General features: G+C 41.1%; 2 protein-coding genes across 2 annotated transcripts in view; one reads left to right on the forward strand and one right to left on the reverse strand.

Moving 5' to 3' along the window:
• LOC135506754 (uncharacterized) overlaps nt 1–14,177 on the reverse strand; it is a 15,162-nt gene extending 985 nt beyond the window's left edge. Inside the window, exons 1-3 of the mRNA XM_064926112.1 lie at nt 13,748–14,177; nt 6,544–6,858; nt 1–1,905 (exon numbers count right to left, since the gene is read on the reverse strand). The exon at nt 1–1,905 is cut by the window's left edge and continues 985 nt beyond it. Of these exons, the coding sequence (XP_064782184.1) occupies nt 1,723–1,905; nt 6,544–6,858; nt 13,748–13,861 (612 nt within the window). The 5' untranslated portion in view covers nt 13,862–14,177 and the 3' untranslated portion in view covers nt 1–1,722. The remainder of the gene's footprint in view (nt 1,906–6,543; nt 6,859–13,747) is intronic.
• A 4,100-nt stretch (nt 14,178–18,277) lies between these two features.
• Nucleotides 18,278–25,174, forward strand: LOC135506757 (uncharacterized). The gene is made up of 2 exons (XM_064926114.1): nt 18,278–18,599; nt 23,970–25,174. The coding sequence occupies exons 1-2, from the start codon at nt 18,529–18,531 to the stop codon at nt 24,673–24,675; spliced, it is 777 nt and encodes a 258-aa protein (XP_064782186.1). The 5' UTR covers nt 18,278–18,528; the 3' UTR covers nt 24,676–25,174.
• Nucleotides 25,175–25,239: the final 65 nt, after the last annotated feature.

Genomic DNA, 25,239 nt, shown 5'->3' on the forward strand with positions numbered 1-25,239 from the left:
AGGATCAGTTTACCCTCCCCAATCCTAGCCTTAACCATTAGTGGGAAAAATGCAGAACTGACCCAAGATCTGTTTTAAAGGGAAAGTACACTTAATGAAATAGCCTACCCTTTCTCATACCTTGTCATAACCCCAAAATGACCTATGTCACATTGTTTGTGGTCTCTAAATAGATGGGAAGTCATTGGGATGCATCTTAAATGTGAAACAATTTGTGGTATTAAGATTTCCATCTAATGCATGATGCCGGCCCACAAGGATCAGAAATTGGTATCACATAAACCGCTGTCTTGAACCGGAAATCTACACTCCATTATCAAAGTGGATCCTGTAGCTGTCACCAACATTACATCTCATTTGTGGGATTGTTTTGGGATCCAGGGACCAGTTTATCAGAACATTTCATCCAGATCCAAAGGACCCCGTGTTGTATAAAATCATTTTTCCCTCTTCAGATTTTAAGTTTTAAGGCAATGCCAAACCAAATCTCTTACAATAACCACACTAAATGTTATAATCAAGATCACGCTGACATTAATGATCACATTAGATTTGGAAGGAATATTGCCATTCAGTTAACATGAAGGGAGAACAGCCCACTGGGCACAGATGTCAGTTGGATGTCTATTCCACGTTGGTTCAACGAAATGACGTGAAGTCAACGTCGATTCAACCAGTGTGTGTCAAGTGGGAGGAGACTAAATGTTCTGAAACACTGGCCGTAGTATGTCTGGGGTAGGCAAAAGGAAGGTCATGGTAGAATCCTTTGACTCTAGGCAGCAAAACCAGGCAGAGAACACATCTTGATACCAGGTAAAACAGCAGAAATTCTTCAGTAATTCCTTAACTCTCATTTTGCTGCATCAAACCCTGTTGAATTACAAAGATTATTTTTTTGAATAGAATGTCAAGCTCTTGAATTGGAGATTTTAAAGGGATTAAATCAAGTGGTGAACAGTCTATGTAACTCATTCATTCTATGTTCGTCAAAGGTCAAATAGAAGTTGCTTGTATTTGTCCTATTCAAGATATGTTTGTCCTGTATACGTGTGAGGTGTGAAATGGAAATGTGTTTTCTGTATATCCCACTCCCCTTGAGACACGGCCAGGTATCGCCCATTATTGATGGAGACCCTGGAGCACTTAGGGTTAAGCGCCTTGCTCGAGCGCAGATCAACAGATTTTCTTCCACCTTGTCAGCTCGGGGATTCAAACTCACAGCCTTTCAGTTACTGGCCTAATGCTCTAACCACTAGGCTACCTGACACCCAGTGTTCTGTGTTTGTTAGCAGCAAGTGGAGCTACAGCGCTAGTAGGTCTTGAATGACCAAAATTGCTTCAAAATCAACAATTATGTCACACATTCCTGTGTCCATGTCCCCACTGTGTATATTTATTAACTTATACTCTTCATATACTCTTCTCCCTCTTCTCACAGAATCTTTATACTTCCACTGGCTGTTGTCACTCTTTTCTTTCTCTTCATTCCATCTCTCTCAGCCTTTCTGACTCCTGCATGCCTCCTCTTTTTCTTCTTCCACGTCACATCCTTCCACCTCATCCTCTCAATCTGTTTTCTTCTCTCTCTTTCTTTACATCCGTACCTCTTTCTATATCTCTCTCTCTCTCTCCTCTCCTCACCTCACCCCATCCCTCTCTTTCTTTGTCTTCCCTTCTCTCTCCTTCCTCACTCACAGGCTACCTCTCCCAATCTCTACTATCTCATCTCCGGGTCCTCCTTCCTCTTGCCCTCCCCCTCGTCCTGCGCTCCTTGGGGGCGGCTCCGTCGGGGTGCAGGGCCTTCAGGGTCTTGGAGGCGGCGAGTGTCCAGTGCTCCAGCTCGTTGAAGATGCGGTAGATCCAGAGCTTTAGCGCAAACGGGCTGCCGTTCACCGGACCATCTATCTACTCACGAGAGGGGGTGTAGAAGAAGAGAAAGGGAGGGGGAGAGAGAGAGGGTCAGGGAGGGACAGTCAGAGACAGAGAGTGAGAGCAGACAGAGTGAGGGAGAGGAAGAGAGAGAGAGAGCGAGGGATAGAGTGAGAGGTGTTAGGACAGTGTTTCCCAATCTGTTCCCCGGAGATCCAGAGGGTTGTATATTTTTGTTCTAGCACACCCGGTTCAACTGGTGGACTAATCAATACCTGGTCAAACCCGGGGTGTGCCTCAGGAATAGATTAGGAAACACTGTACTAGAACATACGGCGGTGTATGAAATTATTGACACCCTTGATAAAGATGAGAGAACATGACTGTATAAAATAAATAGATTATTCATAGTAATACATTTGCACAGAGACAGATTTTGTTTATCAAGTAATATTTCTTTTCAAAAAGGTAGGAGTTAAAATTATTGACACCTCTGTTCTCAATACCTCACCTTGTGACCATAACAGCACTGAAACTTCTTCTAAAATGTTTTATGAGTTGGAAAAAACATAGGGATCATAGACCATTCCTCATTGACATTCTTCGTCTGCACTTATAAACTGCCCTCTTCTATTCAAACCACAGGTTTTCAATTATATAGCAAGATGGCGCCGGCAGACATGGCAGCTCTGCTTCTTGCTCCAAAACAACTTTGTCATATATATTTTTTTTACATTACATTATTAGCCCAGAATGCTTTTTGTGTTATTACATACAGCCAGAAATAACTTTTGGATATCAGAGCGGCGGTAACTCACCAGCATTACGACCAGGAATACAACTTTCCCGAATTGGATCCTTTGTTCGTACCCCCCATGGCAATTGAACTTATCCCAGAGGCTGCTCCAAGACGCCGCCGGCGGAGAAGAGGCATTTGGAGTGGACTTCTAGAACCGACTCAGGAGGCGTGCACACCATCCACCGCTTGTGAGTATATTACTTGCTAATGTTCAGTCTCTGGACAATAAAGTAGACAGGCTCAGGGCGAGGATCTCCTTCCAGAGAGACATCAGGAACTGTAACATGCTCTGTTTTACGGAATCATGGCTCTCTCGGGATATACTGTCTCCGTCCATACAGCCAGCTGGGTTCTCAGTACATTGCACAGACAGGAATAAAGAACTCTCCGGGAAGAAGAAGGGCGGTGGTGTATGTTTAATGATTAACTTCTCACGGTGTGAGTGTGATAACATTCAGAAACTCAAGTCCTTTTGTTCACCCGACCTAGAATACCTCACAATCAAATGCCGACTGTAAACCTCCCATGAGAATTCTCTTTGGTTATAGTCACAGATGTGTATATTCCCCCTCAAGCCGATACCCCAACGGCCCTCAAGGAACTACACTGGACTTTATTCAAACTGGAAACCACATATCCTGAGGCCCCATTTCTAGTACTTGGGGATTTTAACAAATCAAATTTGAGGAAAACACTACCGAAGTTCTATCAACACATTGACAGTAGTACTCACTCTGGTAAAACCACTGTTAATCCCCCTTTCGGAATGCCTACAAGGCCCTCCCCACACTCCCTTCGGCAAATCAGATCACGACTCCATTTTGCTCCTCCATTCCTATAGGCAGAAACTCAAACAGGAAGTACTTCAAGATTGTTTTGATCACGCGGACTGGAATATGTTCAGGGTAGCCACTGAGAATAACATTGACATATACATGGACGCGGTGACTGAGTTTATCAGGAAGTGTATAGGGGATATTGTTCCCACTGTGACTATTAAAACCTACCCAAACCAGAAACCGTGGAAAAATGGCAGCATTTACACAAAACTGAAAGCTCGAACCAAGCATGGCAAGGTGACTGGGAATATGGTTGAATACAAACAGTGTAGTTATTCCCTTCGTAAGGCAATCAAACAGGCAAAACGTCAGTAGAGAGACAAAGTGGAGTTGCAATTCAACTTCCCAGACATGAGACATATGTGGCAGGGTCTACAGACAATCACGGATTACATAGGGAAAATCAGCACGTCACAGACACCAAATGTCTTGCTCCCGGACAAGCTAAACACCTTCACCCGCTTTGAGAATAATACAGTGCCACTGACACAGCCCGCTCCCAAGGACTGTGGGCTCTCATTCTCCGTGGCCAACAAGAGTAAGACATTTAAGTCTGTTAACTCTCGCAAGGCTGCTGGCCCAGACAGCATCACTAGCTGCGTCCTCAGAGCATGCACAGACCAGCTGGCTGGAGTGTTACGGACATATTCAATCTCTCCCTATCCCAGTCTGATGTCCCCACTTGCTTCAAGATGTCCACTATTGTTCCTGTACCCAAGAAAGCAAAGGTAACTGAACTAAATTACTATCACCCCGTAGCACTCACTTCTATCCTTATGAAGTGCTTTGAGAGGCTAGTGATCATATCACCTCTACCTTACCTGACACCCTAGGCCCACTTCAATTTGCTTATCACCCCAATAGATCTACAGATCTACAGATTACCATCACAATGCCCTATCCCATCTGGAAAAGAGGAATCATTACGTAAGAATTCTGTTCATTGACTATAGCTCAGCCATCAACACCATAGTACCCTCCAAGCTCATCATTAAGCTCAGTGCTTGGGTCTGAACCCCGCCCTGAACAACTGGGTATGGACTTCCTGACTGGCTGCCCCCAGATGGTGAAGGTAGGAAACAACACCTCCACTTTGCTGATCCTCAACACTGGGGCCCCACAAGGGTGCATGCTCAGCCCCCTCCTGTACACCCTGTTCACCCATGACTGCATGGCCGCCCAAGCCTCCAACTCAATCATTAGGTTTTCAGTAAACACAACAGCATTAGGCCTGATTACCAACAATGACATGAGAGCCGACAGGGAGAAGGTGAGGGCCCTGGTGGAGCGGTGCCAGGAATACAACCTCTCCCTCAACGTCAACAAAATGAAGGAGCTGATCATGGACTTCAGGAAACAGCAGAGGGTGCACGCCCCTATCCACATCCACACATATACATCACTGACAATCTGAAATGGTCCAGCGTGGGGAAGAAGGCGCCACCATCTGGTACGGCAACTGCACCGCCCGCAACCACAGGGCTCTCCAGAGGGTGGTGCAGTCTGCCCAACGCATCACCGGTGGCATATTGCCTGCCCTCCAACAAATTGCCACTTGGATTAGAGCACAGGTGCTTTGGTCAGATTACATGAGAATTAGGTCTTTGGCCATGCACACCAGTGCTGCAAGTGGATTTTCCAGGAACACAATAACCCCAAGCACACATCAAAATCACATTGATTCGGTACCGGTACTCCCTTTATATAGCCTCGTTATTGTTATTTTATTGTTACTCTTTTTATTTTTTTATTTAGTAAATCATTTCTTAACTCTTATTTTTCTTGAAACTGCATCATTGGTTAAGGGCATGTAAATAAGCATTTTACGGTAAGGTCTACCTACTCCTGTTGTATTCGGCATATGTGGCAAATAAAATGTGATTTGATTTGAAAATCCACAAGGAATTGGTTAATTAGCCGTAAAATCCACATTTTGCAATGGCCATCTCAGTCTCGGGATTTGAAACCCATTGAAAACCCGTGGTGAAGATTTGTGGTTTGAATTGAATGGGTCAATCCGTAAGAGCAGATGAAGGAAATCAAAGATCTGGAAGGATTCTGTATGGAGGTATGGTCTAAGATCCCTCCCAGTGTGTTCTCCAGCTCATTTTTATTTTTTTTGAAAAAGGTTAAGTGCTGTTATCGTCATAAGGTGAGGTATTGAAAGCTATTGAAAAAGGGGTGTAAATAATTTTGACCCCTTTTTGAGAGAATTTTTAAAAACCTGTTAAACAAAATGTATTTTTCCAAGGAATTGTATTAGTAATTTCCCAATTTTGTGGAGCATACAATATAGCTCAGTGTTCGAATTACGTATTTTATACAGCCATTATTGCTCATCTTTATTAAGGGTGTCAATCATTTCGGACCCCACTGCATTTATACAGTACATGTAAACAATTGATTTGTCCTAACCGTATATAAATAATGAATAACAATCTATGATTAATAAACTCTGTAATATAATTGGTTTGTTTATACTAGAAAGGACAGTCCTTACATAAACAGGTTTATAAGCTTATCATAAGTTGTTAACAAAAGCCTCATTTCTTCCTCTCCTCCTTGAACCCATCACTGGTCTGAAATATTAGGGATATCTGAAAGCAAAATGTTTCCACCAGTCTTATCTGTCGTCTATAAAGTGTCCCTGGTTTACACTAAAAAGGGAAATTAATATTGCCGCTACCTCACTCTCCAACCAAGGTACATGAATTGAGGAAGTGAAGAGGAAATTCAGCAACTCTTGGAAGAGTGTCAGTTGATAAAATGCCTTGTTATTGTTAAAACCAACATGTTTTGTCCCATAGCCTTCATCAGGGTTTACACTACATTATGTTCACCACACCAGCTATGTCAGATCAAGGATGACTTCCAAGTAGGATTTTACAGTTATTTTACAAGTATTGAAATGAGGCCTGCTGGGTCTACTGAGGGTTTCCAGTAGGTACTGTATATTAACCATTAGTGGGGCAAATTCAAAACTGACCCCAGATCAGTGTCTAGGGGCAACTTTACCATGCACCAGTAATTTTGTACCTCAGTATTGTTCGGATCAGGAGTGAAGGCTGCAGTTCCAGCTCCGTCCGCCAGGAGGAGCCGTGTGCTCTCGAGCAGGTGCCCCAGCCGGTCCCTCACTGTTTTCTTCTGGCTCTCGTATTCGGTCCTGTTCCTGTCGTTTCCCACCCTCTCTTCCCGGCCAATTGCATGCTCCAGGAGGTTCCGGCACTGTTGCAGGGCGGAGTAGAGGCGCCACAACATGTCATTCGGCGAGAGCTGGGAGGAGAGTGGTGGCACGGTCACCAGGCGGTCCCCGCCGCTGGTGAGTTCCTCGGCGAACGTCTCCTTTTTTCTCTGAAGTGAGCAGTGAGGAGGAGGGATGGAGAGAGTGTGGAGGTGGAGAGGAAGAAGAGGGTGATAGGTGTGTAAAGAAAAAACACATTAGCAGTGTTTAAAAGTACATTTCCATGACAGTGAGTGGAGAAAAACAACCAAACTGTTACGGGGCAAGGCAATCAACCACACATGAACAAAGTCAGGTATAACCCAACGATTAGTGCACAACCAAAACTCAATGTGCTAATGCAACTCAAAGGCAGCACTGCTAATCCAGTTCTCTAAAAGAGACGAGACATACACGACCCAAGGTATACTGCTTAAGTGCCACAACCATATTTTGTTAATCAAATATAAAGTACTAGTCATAGCCTCAACAAATTTGGGAAAGTGTTTCAAAGACACCACTTTTTTTGTATTTTGCAATACCACCATGGACACTTCATTTAACTGCTCCGGAGGCTAAGGTTGTCAGAATATGGACACCGTAGTAAATGGAAGCTGTGGCCATGAGAAATGTATATATGCATAAGTCACTCATTCCGAGTTAGCATTTAAACCAAACTGCTTGTGCAATGGTTGACGAAGTACAAAAGAGCTGACCTAAAAGACTGTGGCAGTAAAGAGCCTGTTTGTGTATTTTCCAATGGTAATCTAGCAATTTTCCCTGATGAGCAACAACTGGCAAATGTTTGAACCCTATTGTGGTTTGGATAACATCCGCCCTGGCCCCATTGGAACAGAGGTTAGTGGTTCAACTGGATAGCTGGTTCAACTACCAGAACCAACATTCCCCAACTTCACTCCAGGGGGACTTACAGGCAGGATGTGTGACATCATAGGTGTCGAGTCTGTGTGTGTGTGTGTGTGTGTGTGTGTGTGTGTGTGTGTGTGTGTGTGAGTGTGTGTGAGAGAGAGAGAGAGAGAGAGAGAGAGAGAGAGAGAGAGAGAGAGAGAGAGAGAGAGAGAGAGAGAGAGAGAGAGAGCGAGAGAGCGAGAGAGAGTGAGGTTGGAAGGTATTATATTCTATTGCATCTATATCAGAGTATAGTGAGAGAGCTGTGACTCCATCGAGTACCTGGCCCCCGGTCTCGACATTATACCAAGGTGCTAACATTCTGACCACCGTGAAAATTATTCTGTGCCTGTCCATTAGAATGATTACCATGTAACATTGATCAGGCAGCTCTGCTTATGCCACAGCAATGGTCAAGTAAATGTAAATGTGTATATAGGTTTGTAATAGGCAGCTAGAGAGGAAGCAGTGGAGTGAGCTATGAACTTTGAGGGATAGGCTTATATTGTATAGGCCTGTCTAGAGGGAGAGGCAAAGGTACGGCAAACCAGAGACAGCAAGCTCTTCACTGTCATGATCTATTACAATACATTATTATGAGTAATGACTGTGTGGTGATCGATAAGTTGTAAACCATTATTATATTTATGGGCTGTTTCGTGAATAAATGCACATTAACCGCAAATGTATACAGTGGGGCAAAAAGGTATTTAGTCAGCCACCAATTGTGCAAGTTCTCCCACTTAAAAAGATGAGAGAGGCCTGTAATTTATCATAGGTACACCTCAACTATGACAGACAAAATGAAATAAAAAAATCCAGAAAATCACATTGTAGGATTTTTGATGAATTTATTTGCAAATTATGGTGGAAAATAAGTATTTGGTCAAAAACAAAAGTTTATCTCAATACTTTGTTATATACCCTTTGTTGGCAATGACCGAGGTCAAACGTTTTCTGTAAGTCTTCACAAGGTTTTCACACACTGTTGCTGGTATTTTGGCCCATTCCTCCATGCAGATCTCTTCTAGAGCAGTGATGTTATGGGGCTGTTACTGGGCAACACAGACTTTCAAGTCCCTCCAAATATTTTCTATGGGGTTAAGATCTGGAGACTGGCTAGGCCACTCCAGGACCTTGAAATGCTTCTTACGAAGCCACTCCTTCGTTGCCCGGGCGGTGTGTTTGGAATCATTGTCATGCTGAAAGACCCAGCCACGTTTCATCTTCAATACCCTTGCTGATGGAAGGAGGTTTTAACTCAAAATCTCACGATACATGGCCCCATTCATTCTTTCCTTTACATGGATCAGTCGCCCTGGTCCCTTTGCAGAAAAACAGCCCCAAAGCATGATGTTTCCTCCCCCATGCTTCACAGTAAGTATGGTGTTCTTTGGATGCAACTCAGCATTCTTTGTCCTCCATACACGACGAGTTGAGTTTTTACCTAAAAGTTATATTTTGGTTTCATCTGACCATATGACATTCTCCCAATCTTCTTCTGGATCATCCAAATGCTCTCTAGCAAACTTCAGACGGGCCTGAACATGTACTGGCTTAAGCAGGGGGACACGTCTGGCACTGCAGGATTTGAGTCCCTGACGGCGTAGTGTGTTACTGATGGTAGGCTTTGTTACTTTGGTCCCAGCTCTCTGCAGGTCATTCACTAGGTCCCCCCATGTGGTTCTGGGATTTTTGTTCACCGTTCTTGTGATAATTTTGACCCCACGGGGTGAGATCTTACGTGGAGCCGCAGATCGAGGGAGATTATCAGTGGTCTTGTATGTCTTCCATTTCCTAATAATTGCTCCCACAGTTGATTTCTTCAAACCAAGCTGTTTACCTATTGCAGATTCAGTCCTCCCAGCCTGGTGCAGGTCTACAATTTTGTTTATGGTGTCCTTTGACAGCTCTTTGGTCTTGGCCATAGTGGAGTGTAACAGTTTGAGGTTGTGGACAGGTGTCTTTTATACTGATAACAAGTTCAAACAGGTGCCATTAATACAGGTAACGAGTGGAGGATAGAGGAGCCTCTTAAAGAAGAAGTTACAGGTCTGTGAGAGCCAGAAATCTTGCTTGTTTGTAGGTGACCAAATACTTATTTTCCACCATAATTTGCAAATAAATTCATCAAAAATCCTACAATGTGATTTTCTGGATTTTTTTTCTCCTTTTGTCTGTCATAGTTGAAGTGTACCTATGATGAAAATTACAAGCCTCTCTCATCCTTTTAAGTGGGAGAACTTGCACAATTGGTGGCTGACTAAATACTTTTTTACCCCACTGTATATGTTGAGTAAAATATAAAAACATTTCTATTTCTTTTTTATGTTATTTACTTTCAGTTTCAGTGTTAGGGTCAGAAAGAAGCCTATGTGTGGGAGGCTCGGAGACATGTATGTGTTGTATAGTTTTGTGTTTTTTGGGATGCCACTTCTTGCACTGTGGGGAAGTAATGCATAAGGGCCAATTCCATGGTAACGACTCTGATTTTTCTCTTAAAAAATGTATGCCAAACCAAAACCATTGACTAGTTTGAACAATTTACACAGAAAAGTTCACAAAATCACATTTACTGGAAGAACTGTGCAGATGCAAAGTTTGTTACCAGAATTACAATAAAGTTTCCCTCGGATGTTTAAGCACATTTTCCAAAAACGATCGTTTAATATTAAGTTGAAAATATTTCTGCAGAAATAATGGGGTGTCAGCTACGACATGACACTTTTGAGTTTGAAAAAACATATATTGTGGATATTGAACTACAGTACGTGAAATAGATTTACCTCCGGTAACAGAATTACATCATGGGTCCCTGATCTGTGGTGTACAGAAAGGCATAATTATGCATATGAATACCATTCCCTTCATGGTGATGTTTCCTGAATAGCTACACAGGTAGAAATATGAAATATTCTTATCTTGCATATTTGGTTATTATTTTACACACTGGCTATTATTGTAATGAGCCCCCCCCCCAAAAAAAATCTGAACCAATCATAGATGTTTATGTTTCACAAATTTGAAAATCACAGTACAGCACATTATAGGTCAGTACAGTACATATGTTCAGTACAATACTGAACATTACACTGTATTCTACTCTAGTGTACTCTACTGTACTGAACTCTACTGTGCTGTACTGTGATGTCCAAACTTGTGAAACATAGACGTCTATGATTGGTTCAGATTTGGTCCAGCCATGGAAGTCCGGTGTTGTTGGGTGCTCAGTGGATGAGGATACTTGTTACTGTAAATGGAAAGAGGGTAGGGGTAGGTGTCATGGTTGGTCTCAGGAGAGTGACATTAATGGGAGAGAGAGAGATACCACAGTGTGCCATCACAGCAGCAAGATTTGTGACCTGTTGCCACAAGAAAAGAGCAACCAGTGAAGAACAAACACCATTTTAAATACAACCCATATTCGTGTGTATTTATTTTCCCTTTTGTACTTTAACCATTTGCACATCGTTACAACACTGTATTTATACATAATATAACATTTGAAATGTCTTTATTCTTTTGGAACTTCTGTGAGTGTAATGTCTTCTGTTCATTTTTATTGTTTAATTCACTTTTGTTTATTATCTACTTCTCTTGCTTTGGCAATGTTAACATATGTTTCCCATGCCAATAAAGCCCCATGCATTGAATTGGATTGAGAGAGAGAGACAGAGAGCAGCAGAGAGGAAGCGTGAGAGGGAGGGGTTGTCTAGTCTTGATTAGACCACCAGATGACAGAAAAAGGAAAAAAACAAAACAGTTATGAGCTAAACATAGCAGTATACCAGTGGAAGGGAGGACAGTAGCAGGTGACCCAACTGTGGCTTGTGACTACTCTGATATTCCATTGTCGCCATTTCAATTGCAGTCATTCCATTACTACAATTTGGTAACAGAACTATACGTTTTAATCAACTAATAATTAATGAACAAACTTGATATGAATAAGAAAACTATAATGAATTGGTAGGTCGACCTTTACATGTTACTTCTGTGAACTTTCACTATCCTCCCTCCTCATGAGGGAGAGAAATTATAAAATATCTTCAAGATATGTGGTTTTGGTAATGGAATTACAAGGCACACGACAATGTTTCTTAAACTTACCAAAATAATTTATCCAAAACTAAATAGAAAAGTGTTGATATTAGTTGGCAGGGGTCTTTACTTCTGCATTGTTGTGTTTTGGTGTATCTCTATCTTTTTAAGATGTTAAGACCCCTTTTCTGTCTAAGACCCCTTTTCCATCTGTTTTCCATTTGACATGCTCCTATGAACTTTACATGTTGGTGTTCATGGGTCCGTTAAAATGGAAATGCCTTCAGGTCATAGGTTAGGTTAGGTTTAAAGGTAGACTCGGCGAGATGACGTAGATGCACGAAGTGAACAGTAGTAGTGGGAACATTTTTTTGCGACAATCAGGAGCGCTGAAGCGCGAGGCTAAACTTCTCTGCTTGTTTTGGTCCCGTAGCTACCACGTTGTAGTGCAAAATATGATGTGTGACTGTGTATGAGCAAAGTCTTGCATCATGCTCATCTCAGTGGGCACGTTCGAGCTGATCATTTTTGTCAAGTTGGTGACAATCGCCTTTCAAATTGTGCTGCATTCTGGGGTTTTAAAAATTGTCTGACTTGCGCCTACCTGTCGACTGCATGAACTTTACAAAAATCATGTGATCAAAAGGCATGAGGTTTTGACTGCAGTTGCTCTTCACCAACTTCATCATGTAGCCACCTCCTGCATTGTGAAGGCTCTGTTGTCAACCAATCATTAGGGTGTTCTTGTTTGACCCATGTGACCAAAAAACAAGAACCAATTTGCCATGATTTCTGTGTACAGTGGATATATAAAATAAATGTGATATTTGAGGCTCTCTCACTCTCTACTTTATTGTACAATGTGTACACACACAATATTATATTATGATTTCAGTTTGTGTGATATGGGGGTTAGATATATGTTTATTTCAAAATTATAAAGAAAACATTTTATAATCAATGGCAACACTGTCATGTTGATTTGAGCCTTGCTGTTGGAAAAACACGTTAGTGTCCTATTTTCATTTGTCGCAGATGCACCTCCCCTGCCTTACTCCTCGACTTGCATCTACTGTCGGGTGCTTTAGCCTTACAACTCAAACACGCCCAATATGGTGCTGTTTGTGGCAATGTCATCTTGCTGAGTCTACCTTTCAATTATAAAGTCAATCTCAATGTGAACCATCAGATTCAAAAGCTTGAAACCACTGTAAAAAAAGATTGAACCCCCCCATTCGATTTTTGCCCCCATTTTTACATTTTTTAACTGAACATAATTAATTAGTTTTTATTTTATTTTAGTTAGTCTTGGTGTCAAAGATAATCATTTCAGTAAAGTTGTAGTTTTTCAAACGGGGTTGTTCAATATTTTACTTTGGTAAAAAACAAACAAATATATATATATAGTTTCACACGTCTTTTTTTTTTTTTTTTACTATAACCTTAGTAGAGACCTTATTGCCTAATAGGCTATTGGGGTGGTGATTCAAAAGCATTGTCTTATAGTTAGTTGGGTGATAGGTAACGGTTACATTCGTAACGGCTTCCCTTCCTCCCAGCAAAGAGCCCGAGTCCGCAGGTTGAGGTGTGTGCGCATTGGAGGTGGATTTATCTGGCTATTTGGCGGGAAATGAAGAATACTGTGATCATTCGCACCCCATCATTCACATAGTGTCATTCATAGAGTGAAAAAGCGATGCACATGGAAAAACGTGCATGTCCGGACATCGACCCGTGCGCCAGGAAATCGCCTACCTCTGTCATTGTTTTTATATGGGGCGTGCGTGACTATTCACATATTCACTCCCCCTCCCTATCTAGCTATACTCCTGGACCCCCACTCCTGGATCGGATGCCGCACACACACACAATCAATCAATAAATGTCCATGCATCAACACATTTCCATATCCCAGTCTTCCATATCCCTTGCATAGGCTTGAATACTGGCCAAATGACATGTTTTGTCAAGTAACCAGTAGGCCTAATAACAGGTTAACAATTGCGAAGAAAAATGCACTAGCTTGTCCAGAATTCACCCACTCTAGGCTGCACTCGAATAAATACTTACATACAGTTCCAATAAGAGGGTGCATTCATGGTGCAACTGCTCAGCAACAGCAGCTGCCCTCGCAGTTCGAGACTGTTCCGAAACAGTCCCTCTTCTTGTCCGTGTCCCTGACATATTCAGTAAAGAAGCAACAGACAGGCACCGGATAACGTTAACGTTTTTTTTTTTTTTTTTTTTTTTTTTTTTTACCTTCTCTTATGTCTACTAGTTTTCCTGTTTCATATTCCTTAAAGATAGACAGCCAACAGGAAGCGCGTCTCGGGCCTTTCCTCACGCTGTAACAAAGCCACTTAATTAATGGCCTTTCTGAAAACGAATTCCTTCCCTAACTTCCACAACTTTACCCCCTTGTGTTACTATGTTACAGTATTAATGTCCTTGTCTAGTGCCACTCCTCCCCTTCCCTTGGGTGGTTTATGTCAGGCAGGCATGTGGAATTTAACGGGAGAACGAAAGCGGAGGCGTGTGAAGGGGAGGAGTCGCACGTTGTTGAACTATTATTTATACGTGAAGAGTTTAAACGAATTAGCTTGACAGAATTACGAATCCATTCACCAGGACTAGTGATGTGTTGATTTTCTAGTCGTTACTAGGAATGTCGGAAATGTCAGACTTGCTAATTGCGTTCTACCAGGTAGCAAGTATGACATTTCCGATTTTCCTCGTACCTACTAGCACATCATTGTGGTATAGGCTATATCAGGGGAAAGTCCTCAAAGCAGCAGTTTACTGCATAAAACAAATAATAAATCAGCTGATTTGATGATCAAGTATAGTTTTATTATTAGGTTATTGTTATTGCTTGTCAATAACCGGAAAATGGGGTTATAACCAAATCATAGGCTAATATGCATATGCCTAGAAAATAGCAACATTTCTAAACAGTTGAGTGCGCGTTTTTTTTTTTTTTTTTTACATTTCCCTAAATGTTCTATACCGTTGCACTTTCGGGATTAGTAACATTGTTGAATATCGAGGGGGATAGAGGGAGCCTGTTGTATATACTGAATTATTAGAGAAATTACGAGGGATAAAAGTTTACAAAAGGGTTGGTGTGGTATGTCTGTAAATGACTACAGCCAGAAACAAACAAATAACTTTTAAATGAAAGACGATAAATAGTTTAGAATAATGTAACAGTTGATTATGTAATTTTGTTAGGACCAGTGTGAAATCAACTTTATATTATATTGAAGCCTTGGGTGTGAAATATAACACCTTGAGCTATATATGAGGTGTACTATTTCTGTGCAATTCAAAAGCTAAAATCACGCTAAACCAGTTCAATTGAAATTTTTGAGGATTAAATGTATTAATAAAAATGTCAGACGTTTTTCTTCCAAAATGTCAATGTATTTTTTGTTGTTGTCTAGATTGGCAACATTCAGGTATGTTCCAAAGTGAAATACCACTCCGATACTCAGGGTGGCATAGTGTCCACTTCAAACAGTGAGCCATTTTGACTCATACATGCGTTTTCCTTATTAGCGTCACGGCAGCAACTTTAGCGTACCAACAACATCATTGACTTCCGGTGTTTCGATTTTACCTTCAAAATCAAAGTCTGCAGTAAAACGCTATGTGTATGATACAAAATCAATCCGTTAATAACATTACGTTTCTTATGTAAAACGTTTACTTCCAGTCTCGTTTACTTCCAAAAAGCTAAATCATAAGAAGTGTTGCTGGACTTTTACTGTGGTCAAACAGCTTAAAATGGGGTGCCTGGACACTATACAGTTAAAATATAGCACTATGACATAGGACGCATACAGTATACTGTCAGACCTTATATTGTAAAAGACACATATCTTAATCTTCCTTCTGGGGGTACACTTTAGAAGGAATACTACATACAATATGTTTATTCAAAAATTCAAGAGAGATGCAAGTCAATTTGGTCCCAAAAAAGTATACTTTATTCATAAGAAATATCACATTGACATGAACTAATACAATTGATCATCAACCGTTACAAGTTTGAAATTAGTTTCAAGTTTTGTCACGTGCACACGTAAAGTGAAGTGCTGACTTGTTAGCTGTTTCCCAAAAATGCAGTATTCAATATCAAATAGTATGAAGTCGATTTTCTTTAAAACACACGAGAAATAAGATAAACACGAGAAAGTAAGCTATATACAGGGTCAGTACCAGGGACACTGGAGTGGTTAAGGTAGATATGTACATGTAGGCAGGGGTAAGGAGAAAGTGACTGGTAGCAGGATAAATAATAACATATCAACATAGCAGCAGCATAAAGGCACCCTCATACTACGTTCGGTTTGCTTCTACCAGAACTCGTTTAGGCAAATCGAACGTCTGTGCCTCACATATTCCCTTAAAAAGACATTTGTTTGTAAAACGAGAAGAAAAATAGCAATATTACGGTTTGTCCCTCTTGAGCTGACGTAGCAATAACATAGCTATAACACTTCCTCAAAATATTTCTAATCGATCAAAGATAAATAAAGGCTTTAGTGGTGGGTGGGTGTGCGCATGCATGGTGATGAGTGTGCATGTCTATGTGTGTTGGTGTCAGTGTGTGTGCAGGAGTGTCAGTACATGCATGTGTGAGTGTGTGGGTAGAGACCCGTGAGTGGCATATAGTGCAGATAGTCAGTGCAGATAGACCGTGGGTGAGGATAGCCAGCTATTTTCTAGCTGTTCAAAAGTCTCAGTGCCTGGAGTCACCATTATATTCAATGAACCTGATATATACACATACTTACATAACATTTTATGCAATAATCTTTTTTTCTGATAATTCCTACAAAATCTCATGTTGTTGTGAATGAATTCATTGATGTTATCTCCAAATACGACTGCTTAAGTGAACACACACACATAGGGACCACAACTACTTCCATCTACTCCCCTCTTCACCATACGGAGCAGCACCTAGACCAAACCCTTAACCTACCCTTTACCCTAAACCGGGTTTGTATCCTAACCCCAATCCCGCCCCTTACCCTAAACCGGGTTCGTATCCAAATCCCAACCCTACCCTCCCCATACATCACTATTTGCCTTCTTTGAGCCCACCTCTGTCTTTATTCATGTTTTGTATAGTCTGATGTTTTGTTTTGACTCCTACTTTGTTCTATTTCTTTTCATTTCTATAATTGTGAAGTGACTTTGGGTCCTTGAAAAGCACCAAGTCCCATGTATTATCATCTACCTGAGCTTTGAAATTCCCACAATGATTAGAACATTCATATTTCAGAACAATGTCCACGACCTCTCCATGTAATGCCAAATACGGTAGAGACATTTCTGTAGTGAGTGAAGAATGTCCTCCAGTTCCTTCTCATACTGCTTTATGGAGTCCATTATTTTAACACTCATTGTAATACTATTGCAATCACAATACTTTCTTTTTCATGTTTATAGCTATGGCCATCCAACTTGCTTTCAAATGTATAGGTATTATAAAAAAATGTAAACACCACCAATTGCGTGATATTCTAGGTACCTTAAGCAGAACATTATCCTCTCAGAACAGAAATTCTGTGACTGTTGCCACATCAACACAACGTGATCCTCCAAATGAGATTTTATAAGATCAAGGTACACATCAATTTAGTGTGGTGTGGGTGTGGGCGTGCATGGTGATGAGTGTGCATGTGTTTATATGTGTGCTGGTGTCAGTGTGTGTGCAGGAGTGTCAGTGTAGGCGTATGTGACTGTGTGGGTAGAGACCAGTGAGTGGCAAGTAGTCAGTGCAGATAGATAGTGGGTCAGGCTGGGCAGCCATTGCCTAGTTTTTCAAAAGTCTCAGTGCCTGGAGTTATTGGCTGTTCAAAAGTATCAGTGCTTGGGGATAGAAGCTGTCTCGGAGCCTGTTGGTCCGAGACCCAATGCTCCGGTACTGCCTATATGATCCATGAATCAGTCCAAAACCCAAGTCCAAGAGGCAAACCTTTTGATTTAAAAAAAATAAAAATAATAATAATAATAAAAATACATAAAACAGCTTTTGATTGATTGCGACCAAGGTAGGGTTTAAGAAAATTGTTGGAGGCATAGCATATTTGGGGTAACATAAACCTATAGCAATATGATTTTACTAGGATACTGCCTCACTTTTAATAATAGTTGTCACTCTATCAACCAATATGTAATTTATAGGCCTATAGTGTATTGCATTGGAAATAATGGTGTGGGTAGAGTAGAACGTGTGGCTGGGCATATAGACCCAAATCCCCCATGAAATAACACCATATATAGATTCTACAGATACCAGTGAAGAATCCCAACCCCACTTTTACTTCGGCACGTAGAATAGTTCTCTATAAACCAATATGTATTTCATATACAGTGTTGCATTGGGGGCATTTATTTGACCTTGTTTTAAAACCCAAATTAAATGACTTAATTATGAACACATGAGTTATTGTTAATTATTGTTTAGACAATTATTGCCCATATATCATGAATAAGTACAGGTTACGGGCTCTTTTATACTATTACGTGGGGAACTTTTATTTATTTGGAATATTTTCGAAATTCCGTGACCCAGAAGTACTTTTTTAGTGTTGCGGACACTTTCTTTTGGGTTAGCACATTGTAGCTACACCGACAACAGAAATACAACAATTCATAAATGTATTGAGCAACAAACATCTTCATACGGATTATAACTGCCAGTTCAATCAAACATAAAACGCAGACCGCAATTTGTGACTGGATTAACGCGAATTAAGGACGAAGAGAGAGACAAATATAGCTACTAGCTAACGTTGCGTTAGCCTGTTAATGCAAAGGCTAAGCAGCAAGCTGACATGAATGCTCTCGTCGGCTATGGCGTGTCCTCTGATTCTGACAGCGACGGGGATATTGTAAACAACAATAAGTAAGTTACAATTCAGGAATACAATTTAGAAAACCCTTGTTTGTGGAAGATGAATTGAAAAGATTGACGTGTGTTTCATAGAGCTCGCCAGTTTGTAGTCCTAAAACCCGGAAATTAGTTACCTAGTTCGTTCAGCAATTCGTTTGGGGATAAATGCAGAAAATAAGGTCTGAGGTTAACACAGGTTTAGGAGATCTTATACGTTTTGTTCTATGAGATAATATCGGTTAGTTTGATTAAATTTAACCTTTATTTTATCAGGAAGTCATATTGAGACCAAGCTCTCTTTTACAGATGAGCCCTGCATTGCACAAATGACAGAAAATACACACATCAACATATAAACTTCAAAAAAACAAGCAGAAAGAAAAATACGGTCATAAAAAAAACACATTCATTTGTACTAAGGTCCTCAATCAGCTCTGAATTGTGGCACCAACACAACACATTTAAGAACATTTGGAATACTGTTCAACAAAACTATAATTTTATTTATTATTTTCCTAGGTAAGTTGACTGAGAACACGTTCTCATTTGCAGCAACGACCTGGGGAATAGTTACAGGGGAGGGATGAATGAGCCAATTGTAAACTGGGGATTATTAGGTCACCGTGATGGTTTGAGGGCCAGATTGGAAATTTAGCCAGGATACCGGGGTTAACACACCTACTCTTACGATAAGTGCCATGGGATCTTTAATGACCTCAAAGAGTCAGGACATTCGTTTAACGTTCCATCTGACACAGGGCAGTGTCCCCAATCAGTGCCGTGGGGCATTGGGATATTTTTTTAGACCAGAGGAAAGAGTGCCTCCTACTGGCCCTCCAACACCACTTCTAGCAGCATCTGGTCTCCCATCCAGGAACTGAACAGTACCATCCCTGCTTAGCTTCAGAAGCAAGCCAGCAGTGGTATGCAGGGTGGTATGATGGTATGCAGCTGACTTACACAACTGATTTACATAGCTCAGAGACCCAAGGAATTTCCAGTTAGCCATCCCTGAGACCCAGTGTGGTAACTCGTATGTCTAAAGTTGAGTAAAGAAATTGGGTACAGTGGGACTTATTGTAAAATAGCTTTATGAATGAAAACATAGCAATCTATCAACCTACGTGACATAAAAGAGGGCCGACCAACTTTCTGGTGGAGAATGCAGTGATGAGTCCTACAATTGTTGGCCATAATAATGTGCTACGACAAACTGCATCTAACGGCTTTAGTGACGTGGCCGCTGTGTTCCTAGTATAGAGGATGCTGCTATAGTCTAGGGCTGATAGGAACGTGGACGGAATAATCTGTTTTCTACTCCTTAGCGAGAGGCAGCAACTTCTTCTATCGAAGAAGCTCATTTTTATTCTCAGCTTCTTAACTAACTTGGCAATGTGCTTTTTAAAAGACAGCTTTTCATCTATTCAGATGCACAGACATTTGTAAGCAGGGACACGATCAATATGGACACCATCCAAAGTACACATGCTTAGATCATGCGCTCTAGAGAACAACGTATACTTAGTTTTACCTGCATTCAGTACTCATTTCAGGTCAATAAAGTTTTTTTATAATACAATGATGGCAGCCTGTAGTTCAAATAGAGCCTGCTCAACTGTGGGGGCAATAGAGTACACAACAGTATCATTGGCATATCAGGTTGCAATTTAATGTAAACAGTAAAAGGTACAGGACCCAAAATTGACCAATGCGGGACACCTTTTTTAACATCCAGGAGACCTGATTTAACACCATCAGTAGATACACATTGAGTTATATCTGTCAAGTCATTCTTTTAAATAGCTACAGTTACTGGTCTAGGCCAATTGAGGAAAGCCTATGAATTATCAATGAGTGATCAACTGTATCGAAAGCCCTTGACAGGTCAATGAAGGGGTCATCTCAATGTTGACTTTTACCCATACAGTTAACCACTAAAATATTTCAATCCTTTATTAATTCTCAGCTAAGATCTTTCTTATCTTTGAAATGTATTCTAAATGTACACTACCGGTTAGAAGTTTTAGAACACCTACTCATATTTATTTATCTTGCTCCTTTGCACCCCAGTATCTCTACTTGCACATGTGTGTGTGTGTGTGTGTATATATATATTTTTTAATTTTATTTTTTATATATATATTCTGCACATCTATCATTCCTGTGTTTAATTGCTATATTGTAATTATTTTGCCACTATGGCCTATTTATTGCCTTACCTCTCTTATCCTACCCCAGTTGCACATACTGTGTATAGACTTTTTCTACTGTATTATTGACTGTATGTTTGTTTATTCCATGTGTAACTCTGTGTTGTTGTATGTGTCGAACTGCTTCGCTTTATCTTGGCCAGGTCGCAATTGCAAATGAGAACTTGTTTTCAACTAGCCTACCAGGTTAAATAAAGGTGAAAAAAAATCAAGTTTATTTTATTTTATTTGAACTATTTTCTACATTGTAGAATAATAGTGAAGATATGAAAACTATGAAATAACACATATGGAACCATAAAATATTTTATATTTGAGATTCTTCAAATAGCCACCCTTTGCCTTGATGACAGCTTTGCACACTTCTGGCATTCTCTCAACCAGCTTCATGAGGTAGTCACCTGGAATGCATTTTAAATGACAGGTGTACCTTATAAAAGTTAATTTGTGGAATTTCTTTCCTTAATGCGTTTGATTCAATCAGTTGTGTTGTGACAAGGTAGGGGGGTATACATAAGATAGCCCAATTTGGTAAAATACCAAGTCCCTATTATGACAGGGACAGCTCAAATAAACTAAGAGAAACAACAGTCCATCATTACTTTAAGACATGAAGATCAGTCTATTCCCGGAAAATGCAAGAACTTTAAAAGTTTCTTCAAGTACAGTCGCAAAAAACATCAAGCTCTATGATGAATCTGGCTCTTATGAGGACCGCCACAGGAAAGGAAGACCCAGAGTTACCTCTGCTGCAGAGGATAAGTTCATTAGAGGTACCAGCCTCATAAATTGCAGCCCAAATAAATGCTTCACAGAGTTAAAGTAACAAACACATCTCAACATCAACTGTTCAGAGGAGACTGTGTGAATCAGGCCTTCATGGTCGAATTGCTGCAAAGAAACCACTACTAAAGGACACTAATAATAATAATAAGACTTGCTTGGGCCAAGAAACACAAGCAATGGACATTAGACTGGTGAAAATGTGTCCTTTGGTTTGGAATCCAAGTATGAGATTTTTGGTTCCAACCGGCGTGTCTTTGTGAGACACTGTGGGTGAATGGATGATCTCAGCATGTGTATTCCCCACCGTGAAGCATGGAGGAGGAGGTGTTATGGTGTGGGGATGCTTTGCTGGTGACACTGTGATTTATTTAGAATTCAAGGCACACTTAACCAGCATGGCTACCACAGCATTCTGCAGCAATACGCCATTCCATCTGGTTTGGGCTTAGTCGGACTATAATTTGTTTTTCAACAGGACAATGACCCGACACACCTCCAGGCTGTGTAAGGGCTATTTTACAGAGAAGGATGATGGAGTGCTGCATCAGATGACCTGGCCTCCACATTCCCCCCAATCACAACCAAATTGAGAAGGTTTGGGATAATTCGGATCGCAGAGTGAAGGACAAGAGGGCAACAAAATATATCCCATTTAGCAGACACTTTTGTCCAAAGCGTCGGCTGGGGCCACTACTTTTACATATGGGTGGCCCCAGCGGGAATCGAACCCACGACGCTTGGCGTTGCAAGCGCCATGCTCTACCGACTGAACCACACAGAACAAGTGCTCAGCATTTGTGGGAACTCCATTCCAGGTGTAGCTGGTTGAGAGAATGCCAAGAGTGTAAAAATCTGTCATCAAGGCAAAGGGTGGCTATTTGAAGAATCTCAAATATAGAATATATTGATTTGCTTAACACTTTTTGGTTACTACATGATTCCATATGTGTTATTTCATAGTTATAGATGTCTTCACTATTATTCTACAATGTAGAAAATAGTAAAAATAAAGAAAAACCCTTGAATGAGTAGGTGTTCTAAAACCTCTGACTGGTAGTGTACATCAGTCAGGTTTTAAACCATCCCTAGTTGCTAGGCAAGAAAGTTTAGAAATAGGCAGATACTTATTCAAGTCAAAAGGGTCACCTTCCAAACCTTGGGGATAGTGCCAGATACGGGTATAGGTATATAATCGTCAGCCCTAGTGGATTATTTTTTTTTTACATCAATCTTAAGCAAGACACATCGCAGATAGTGAATTGTTGAAATGAAAACAAATATTCACTAGAAGTTGACAGGTTAATCGTCGAGTCAGCTAGAGGCTGGCAGAGGGAAAAGCAGTCAATTGACTGACCAGGGTCAATTAAACAACTGTTTCTCTCAAATAAAAAGCCTGCTGAGATGATACAATTATAATTTAAAGCATCACTTATCCCATTCTTCCCAGTTACGATGCCAGAGTCAGACAGAACTCGCTTAGGCAGGGAAGAAGAAGAGTTGTTACGCTTCAGTGCATTTACTGTTTTTCCCAAATTTTGAAGGATCACCAGCCAAGTCAGAGATGGAGCTTAAAAGGTAGCTTGATTTAGCTTTCTTAATCACGATAGTACATCTGTCTCTGAATTCTGAAAGTGTGCCAGGCCACTGGAGAGTCACTTTTCCTTGCTTTAGCCCAGGCTCGATTTCTCATCTGAATGAGTTCAGATAGATCTAATCTTTCGTTTTCTACGGAGCTATCTTTGGTTTTTAAAGGGGGTGTGTTTATTTGTCAGAGGAATGCATATAGAGGATACATTTTCTAGAGCCAATTCCGGGTCAGGAATACAGGAGACAGTGGCTAAATCAGAGTAGAACATGTCATGTAAAACCCCTTAAGGGGAGAACTTATTTTTTTAAATCTTAATTAAACAATGATTATTTTTTTGCTGTTTCTGATCTCTAATGCATACTCCACTAGTCAAATATTAGTTAACGTTACCTTTATGAATTATGACGCCTTTGTGTTTTATGCTTGTTTTGATTACATAAATGTTTCAAAATGGACAAAAAGTGACGTTAGCTGATGAAGATTATGTCAAAACGTACAAGATCTCCCTAAGCCTGTGTTGACCTTATTTTCGGCAGTTAACCAGAAACCCTCCAAAAACTCCATTCATTTTCCCATGGGCTTTGTCCAATGAACCATGAGTTGGTGCCTACAAAAAGATGCCATTACTATTGTTCTCTATGGAGAGGAGTGTTGTGATTGGTCTTGCTATCCAAACCAGATATGATTTCCTCTTCCAGTCAAATTAAATATTTCCAGATTGAGAAGTCCTTGAAATCTTTTTTTGGATAACACTACAGCAAGTATACCAGTCCATTTATACATGTTTTGTCTTTGAAGGACTGAGAGCAAGGTGGATGGAGAGACCCAGAAGAAGGCCCGCAATTTCCTCCTAGAGTCCGGGTCAGCCTCCAGTGAGTCGGACTGTGACTCCAACCCAGAGGAAAAGGTGGACCCCGTATCTCAACAACAACCAAAACGCCCTCCTCCTTCCTGTATGGGACCCACCTCAGAGTCCCGGACCCCTCTCCTCCCCGCACCCCCTAGCTCCCTCTTCCACAAACTCCCCCCTCCACCCCTCGGGGCCTCGTCCAAGAGTGGCGTATTCGCCAACCCCTTCAAGGCTCAAGCCGACCAGAAGCTCAACGTCTTGCAGAAGCATGTCCCTCTCACAGTGCAGGCCCGGCCTTCCCAGATAGGGGGCAAGAGGATGTGTGTGGCGTACAGGAAGGACGGACGCTGCAGGTTCGGGATCAAATGCAAGTTTGCCCACGACAGCGATCTCCAGAGCTCCATCATTCCCAATGACTATGACCCCCCTGAGGATGACGCTCCCGGATCGCACCAAGCTGACCCCAACGCAGGAGGCTCTTCATACATGGGTCGCCAGAACTTTCACCACAACCAGGGAGGAGACCCTGAAGAGGAGGAGGGTCAGCAGTCTAGGAAGAGGAGAGTAGGGCTGAGTAACACCCTAGTGCCTCCTAAAAGGGCGTTGAAGAATTATGCAATGCAGAGGAAGAGAGAACAGGTCAATTTGAACTGAGCGACTTGCACAGGAATACTGTCAGCAGCAATACGGTGTGTGTGTGTGTGTGTGTGTGTGTGTGTGTGTGTGTGTGTGTGTGTGTGAATACGCTCACATTGTTTTAGTGTGTGACAAGAGAAAATGGGAACGTGTTCCAATTTTGTACCATTATTCTGCACTTATTTACTCCCCCCCCCATGGATGTGAAAGGAATGGACTGGTGTATAGTATGGTATGGTATGGTTTAAACTTCTCCCTACCCATGCGTACGAGTGAGCAAGTGCAAACTAATCAGACTACAGCCAGAGAGTATTCTATACACCGCTTGTCAGTATGCAGGATAGGATAACTATACCACACTTCCAGACCTCTGTTCAGTCCAGTACATATACTTCAGAATGGTAGTTTGTACATGGGGTTTTTGTAGTTTCATTGAAAACGTATTTATTTTGGAAGAACCTGTCCATTGGAAATATAAGCTACATTTTATCATTGTTAAATAAATGCTTTAAATGTTTGTTATTTGTGTTTGTGATCACTTAATGATAAATGGACATAGGAACTGGAGATACCAATAAAGTT

Source organism: Oncorhynchus masou, chromosome 20 (genome assembly GCF_036934945.1).
Source record: "Oncorhynchus masou masou isolate Uvic2021 chromosome 20, UVic_Omas_1.1, whole genome shotgun sequence".
In the NCBI taxonomy this organism is placed as follows: Eukaryota; Metazoa; Chordata; class Actinopteri; order Salmoniformes; family Salmonidae; genus Oncorhynchus; species Oncorhynchus masou.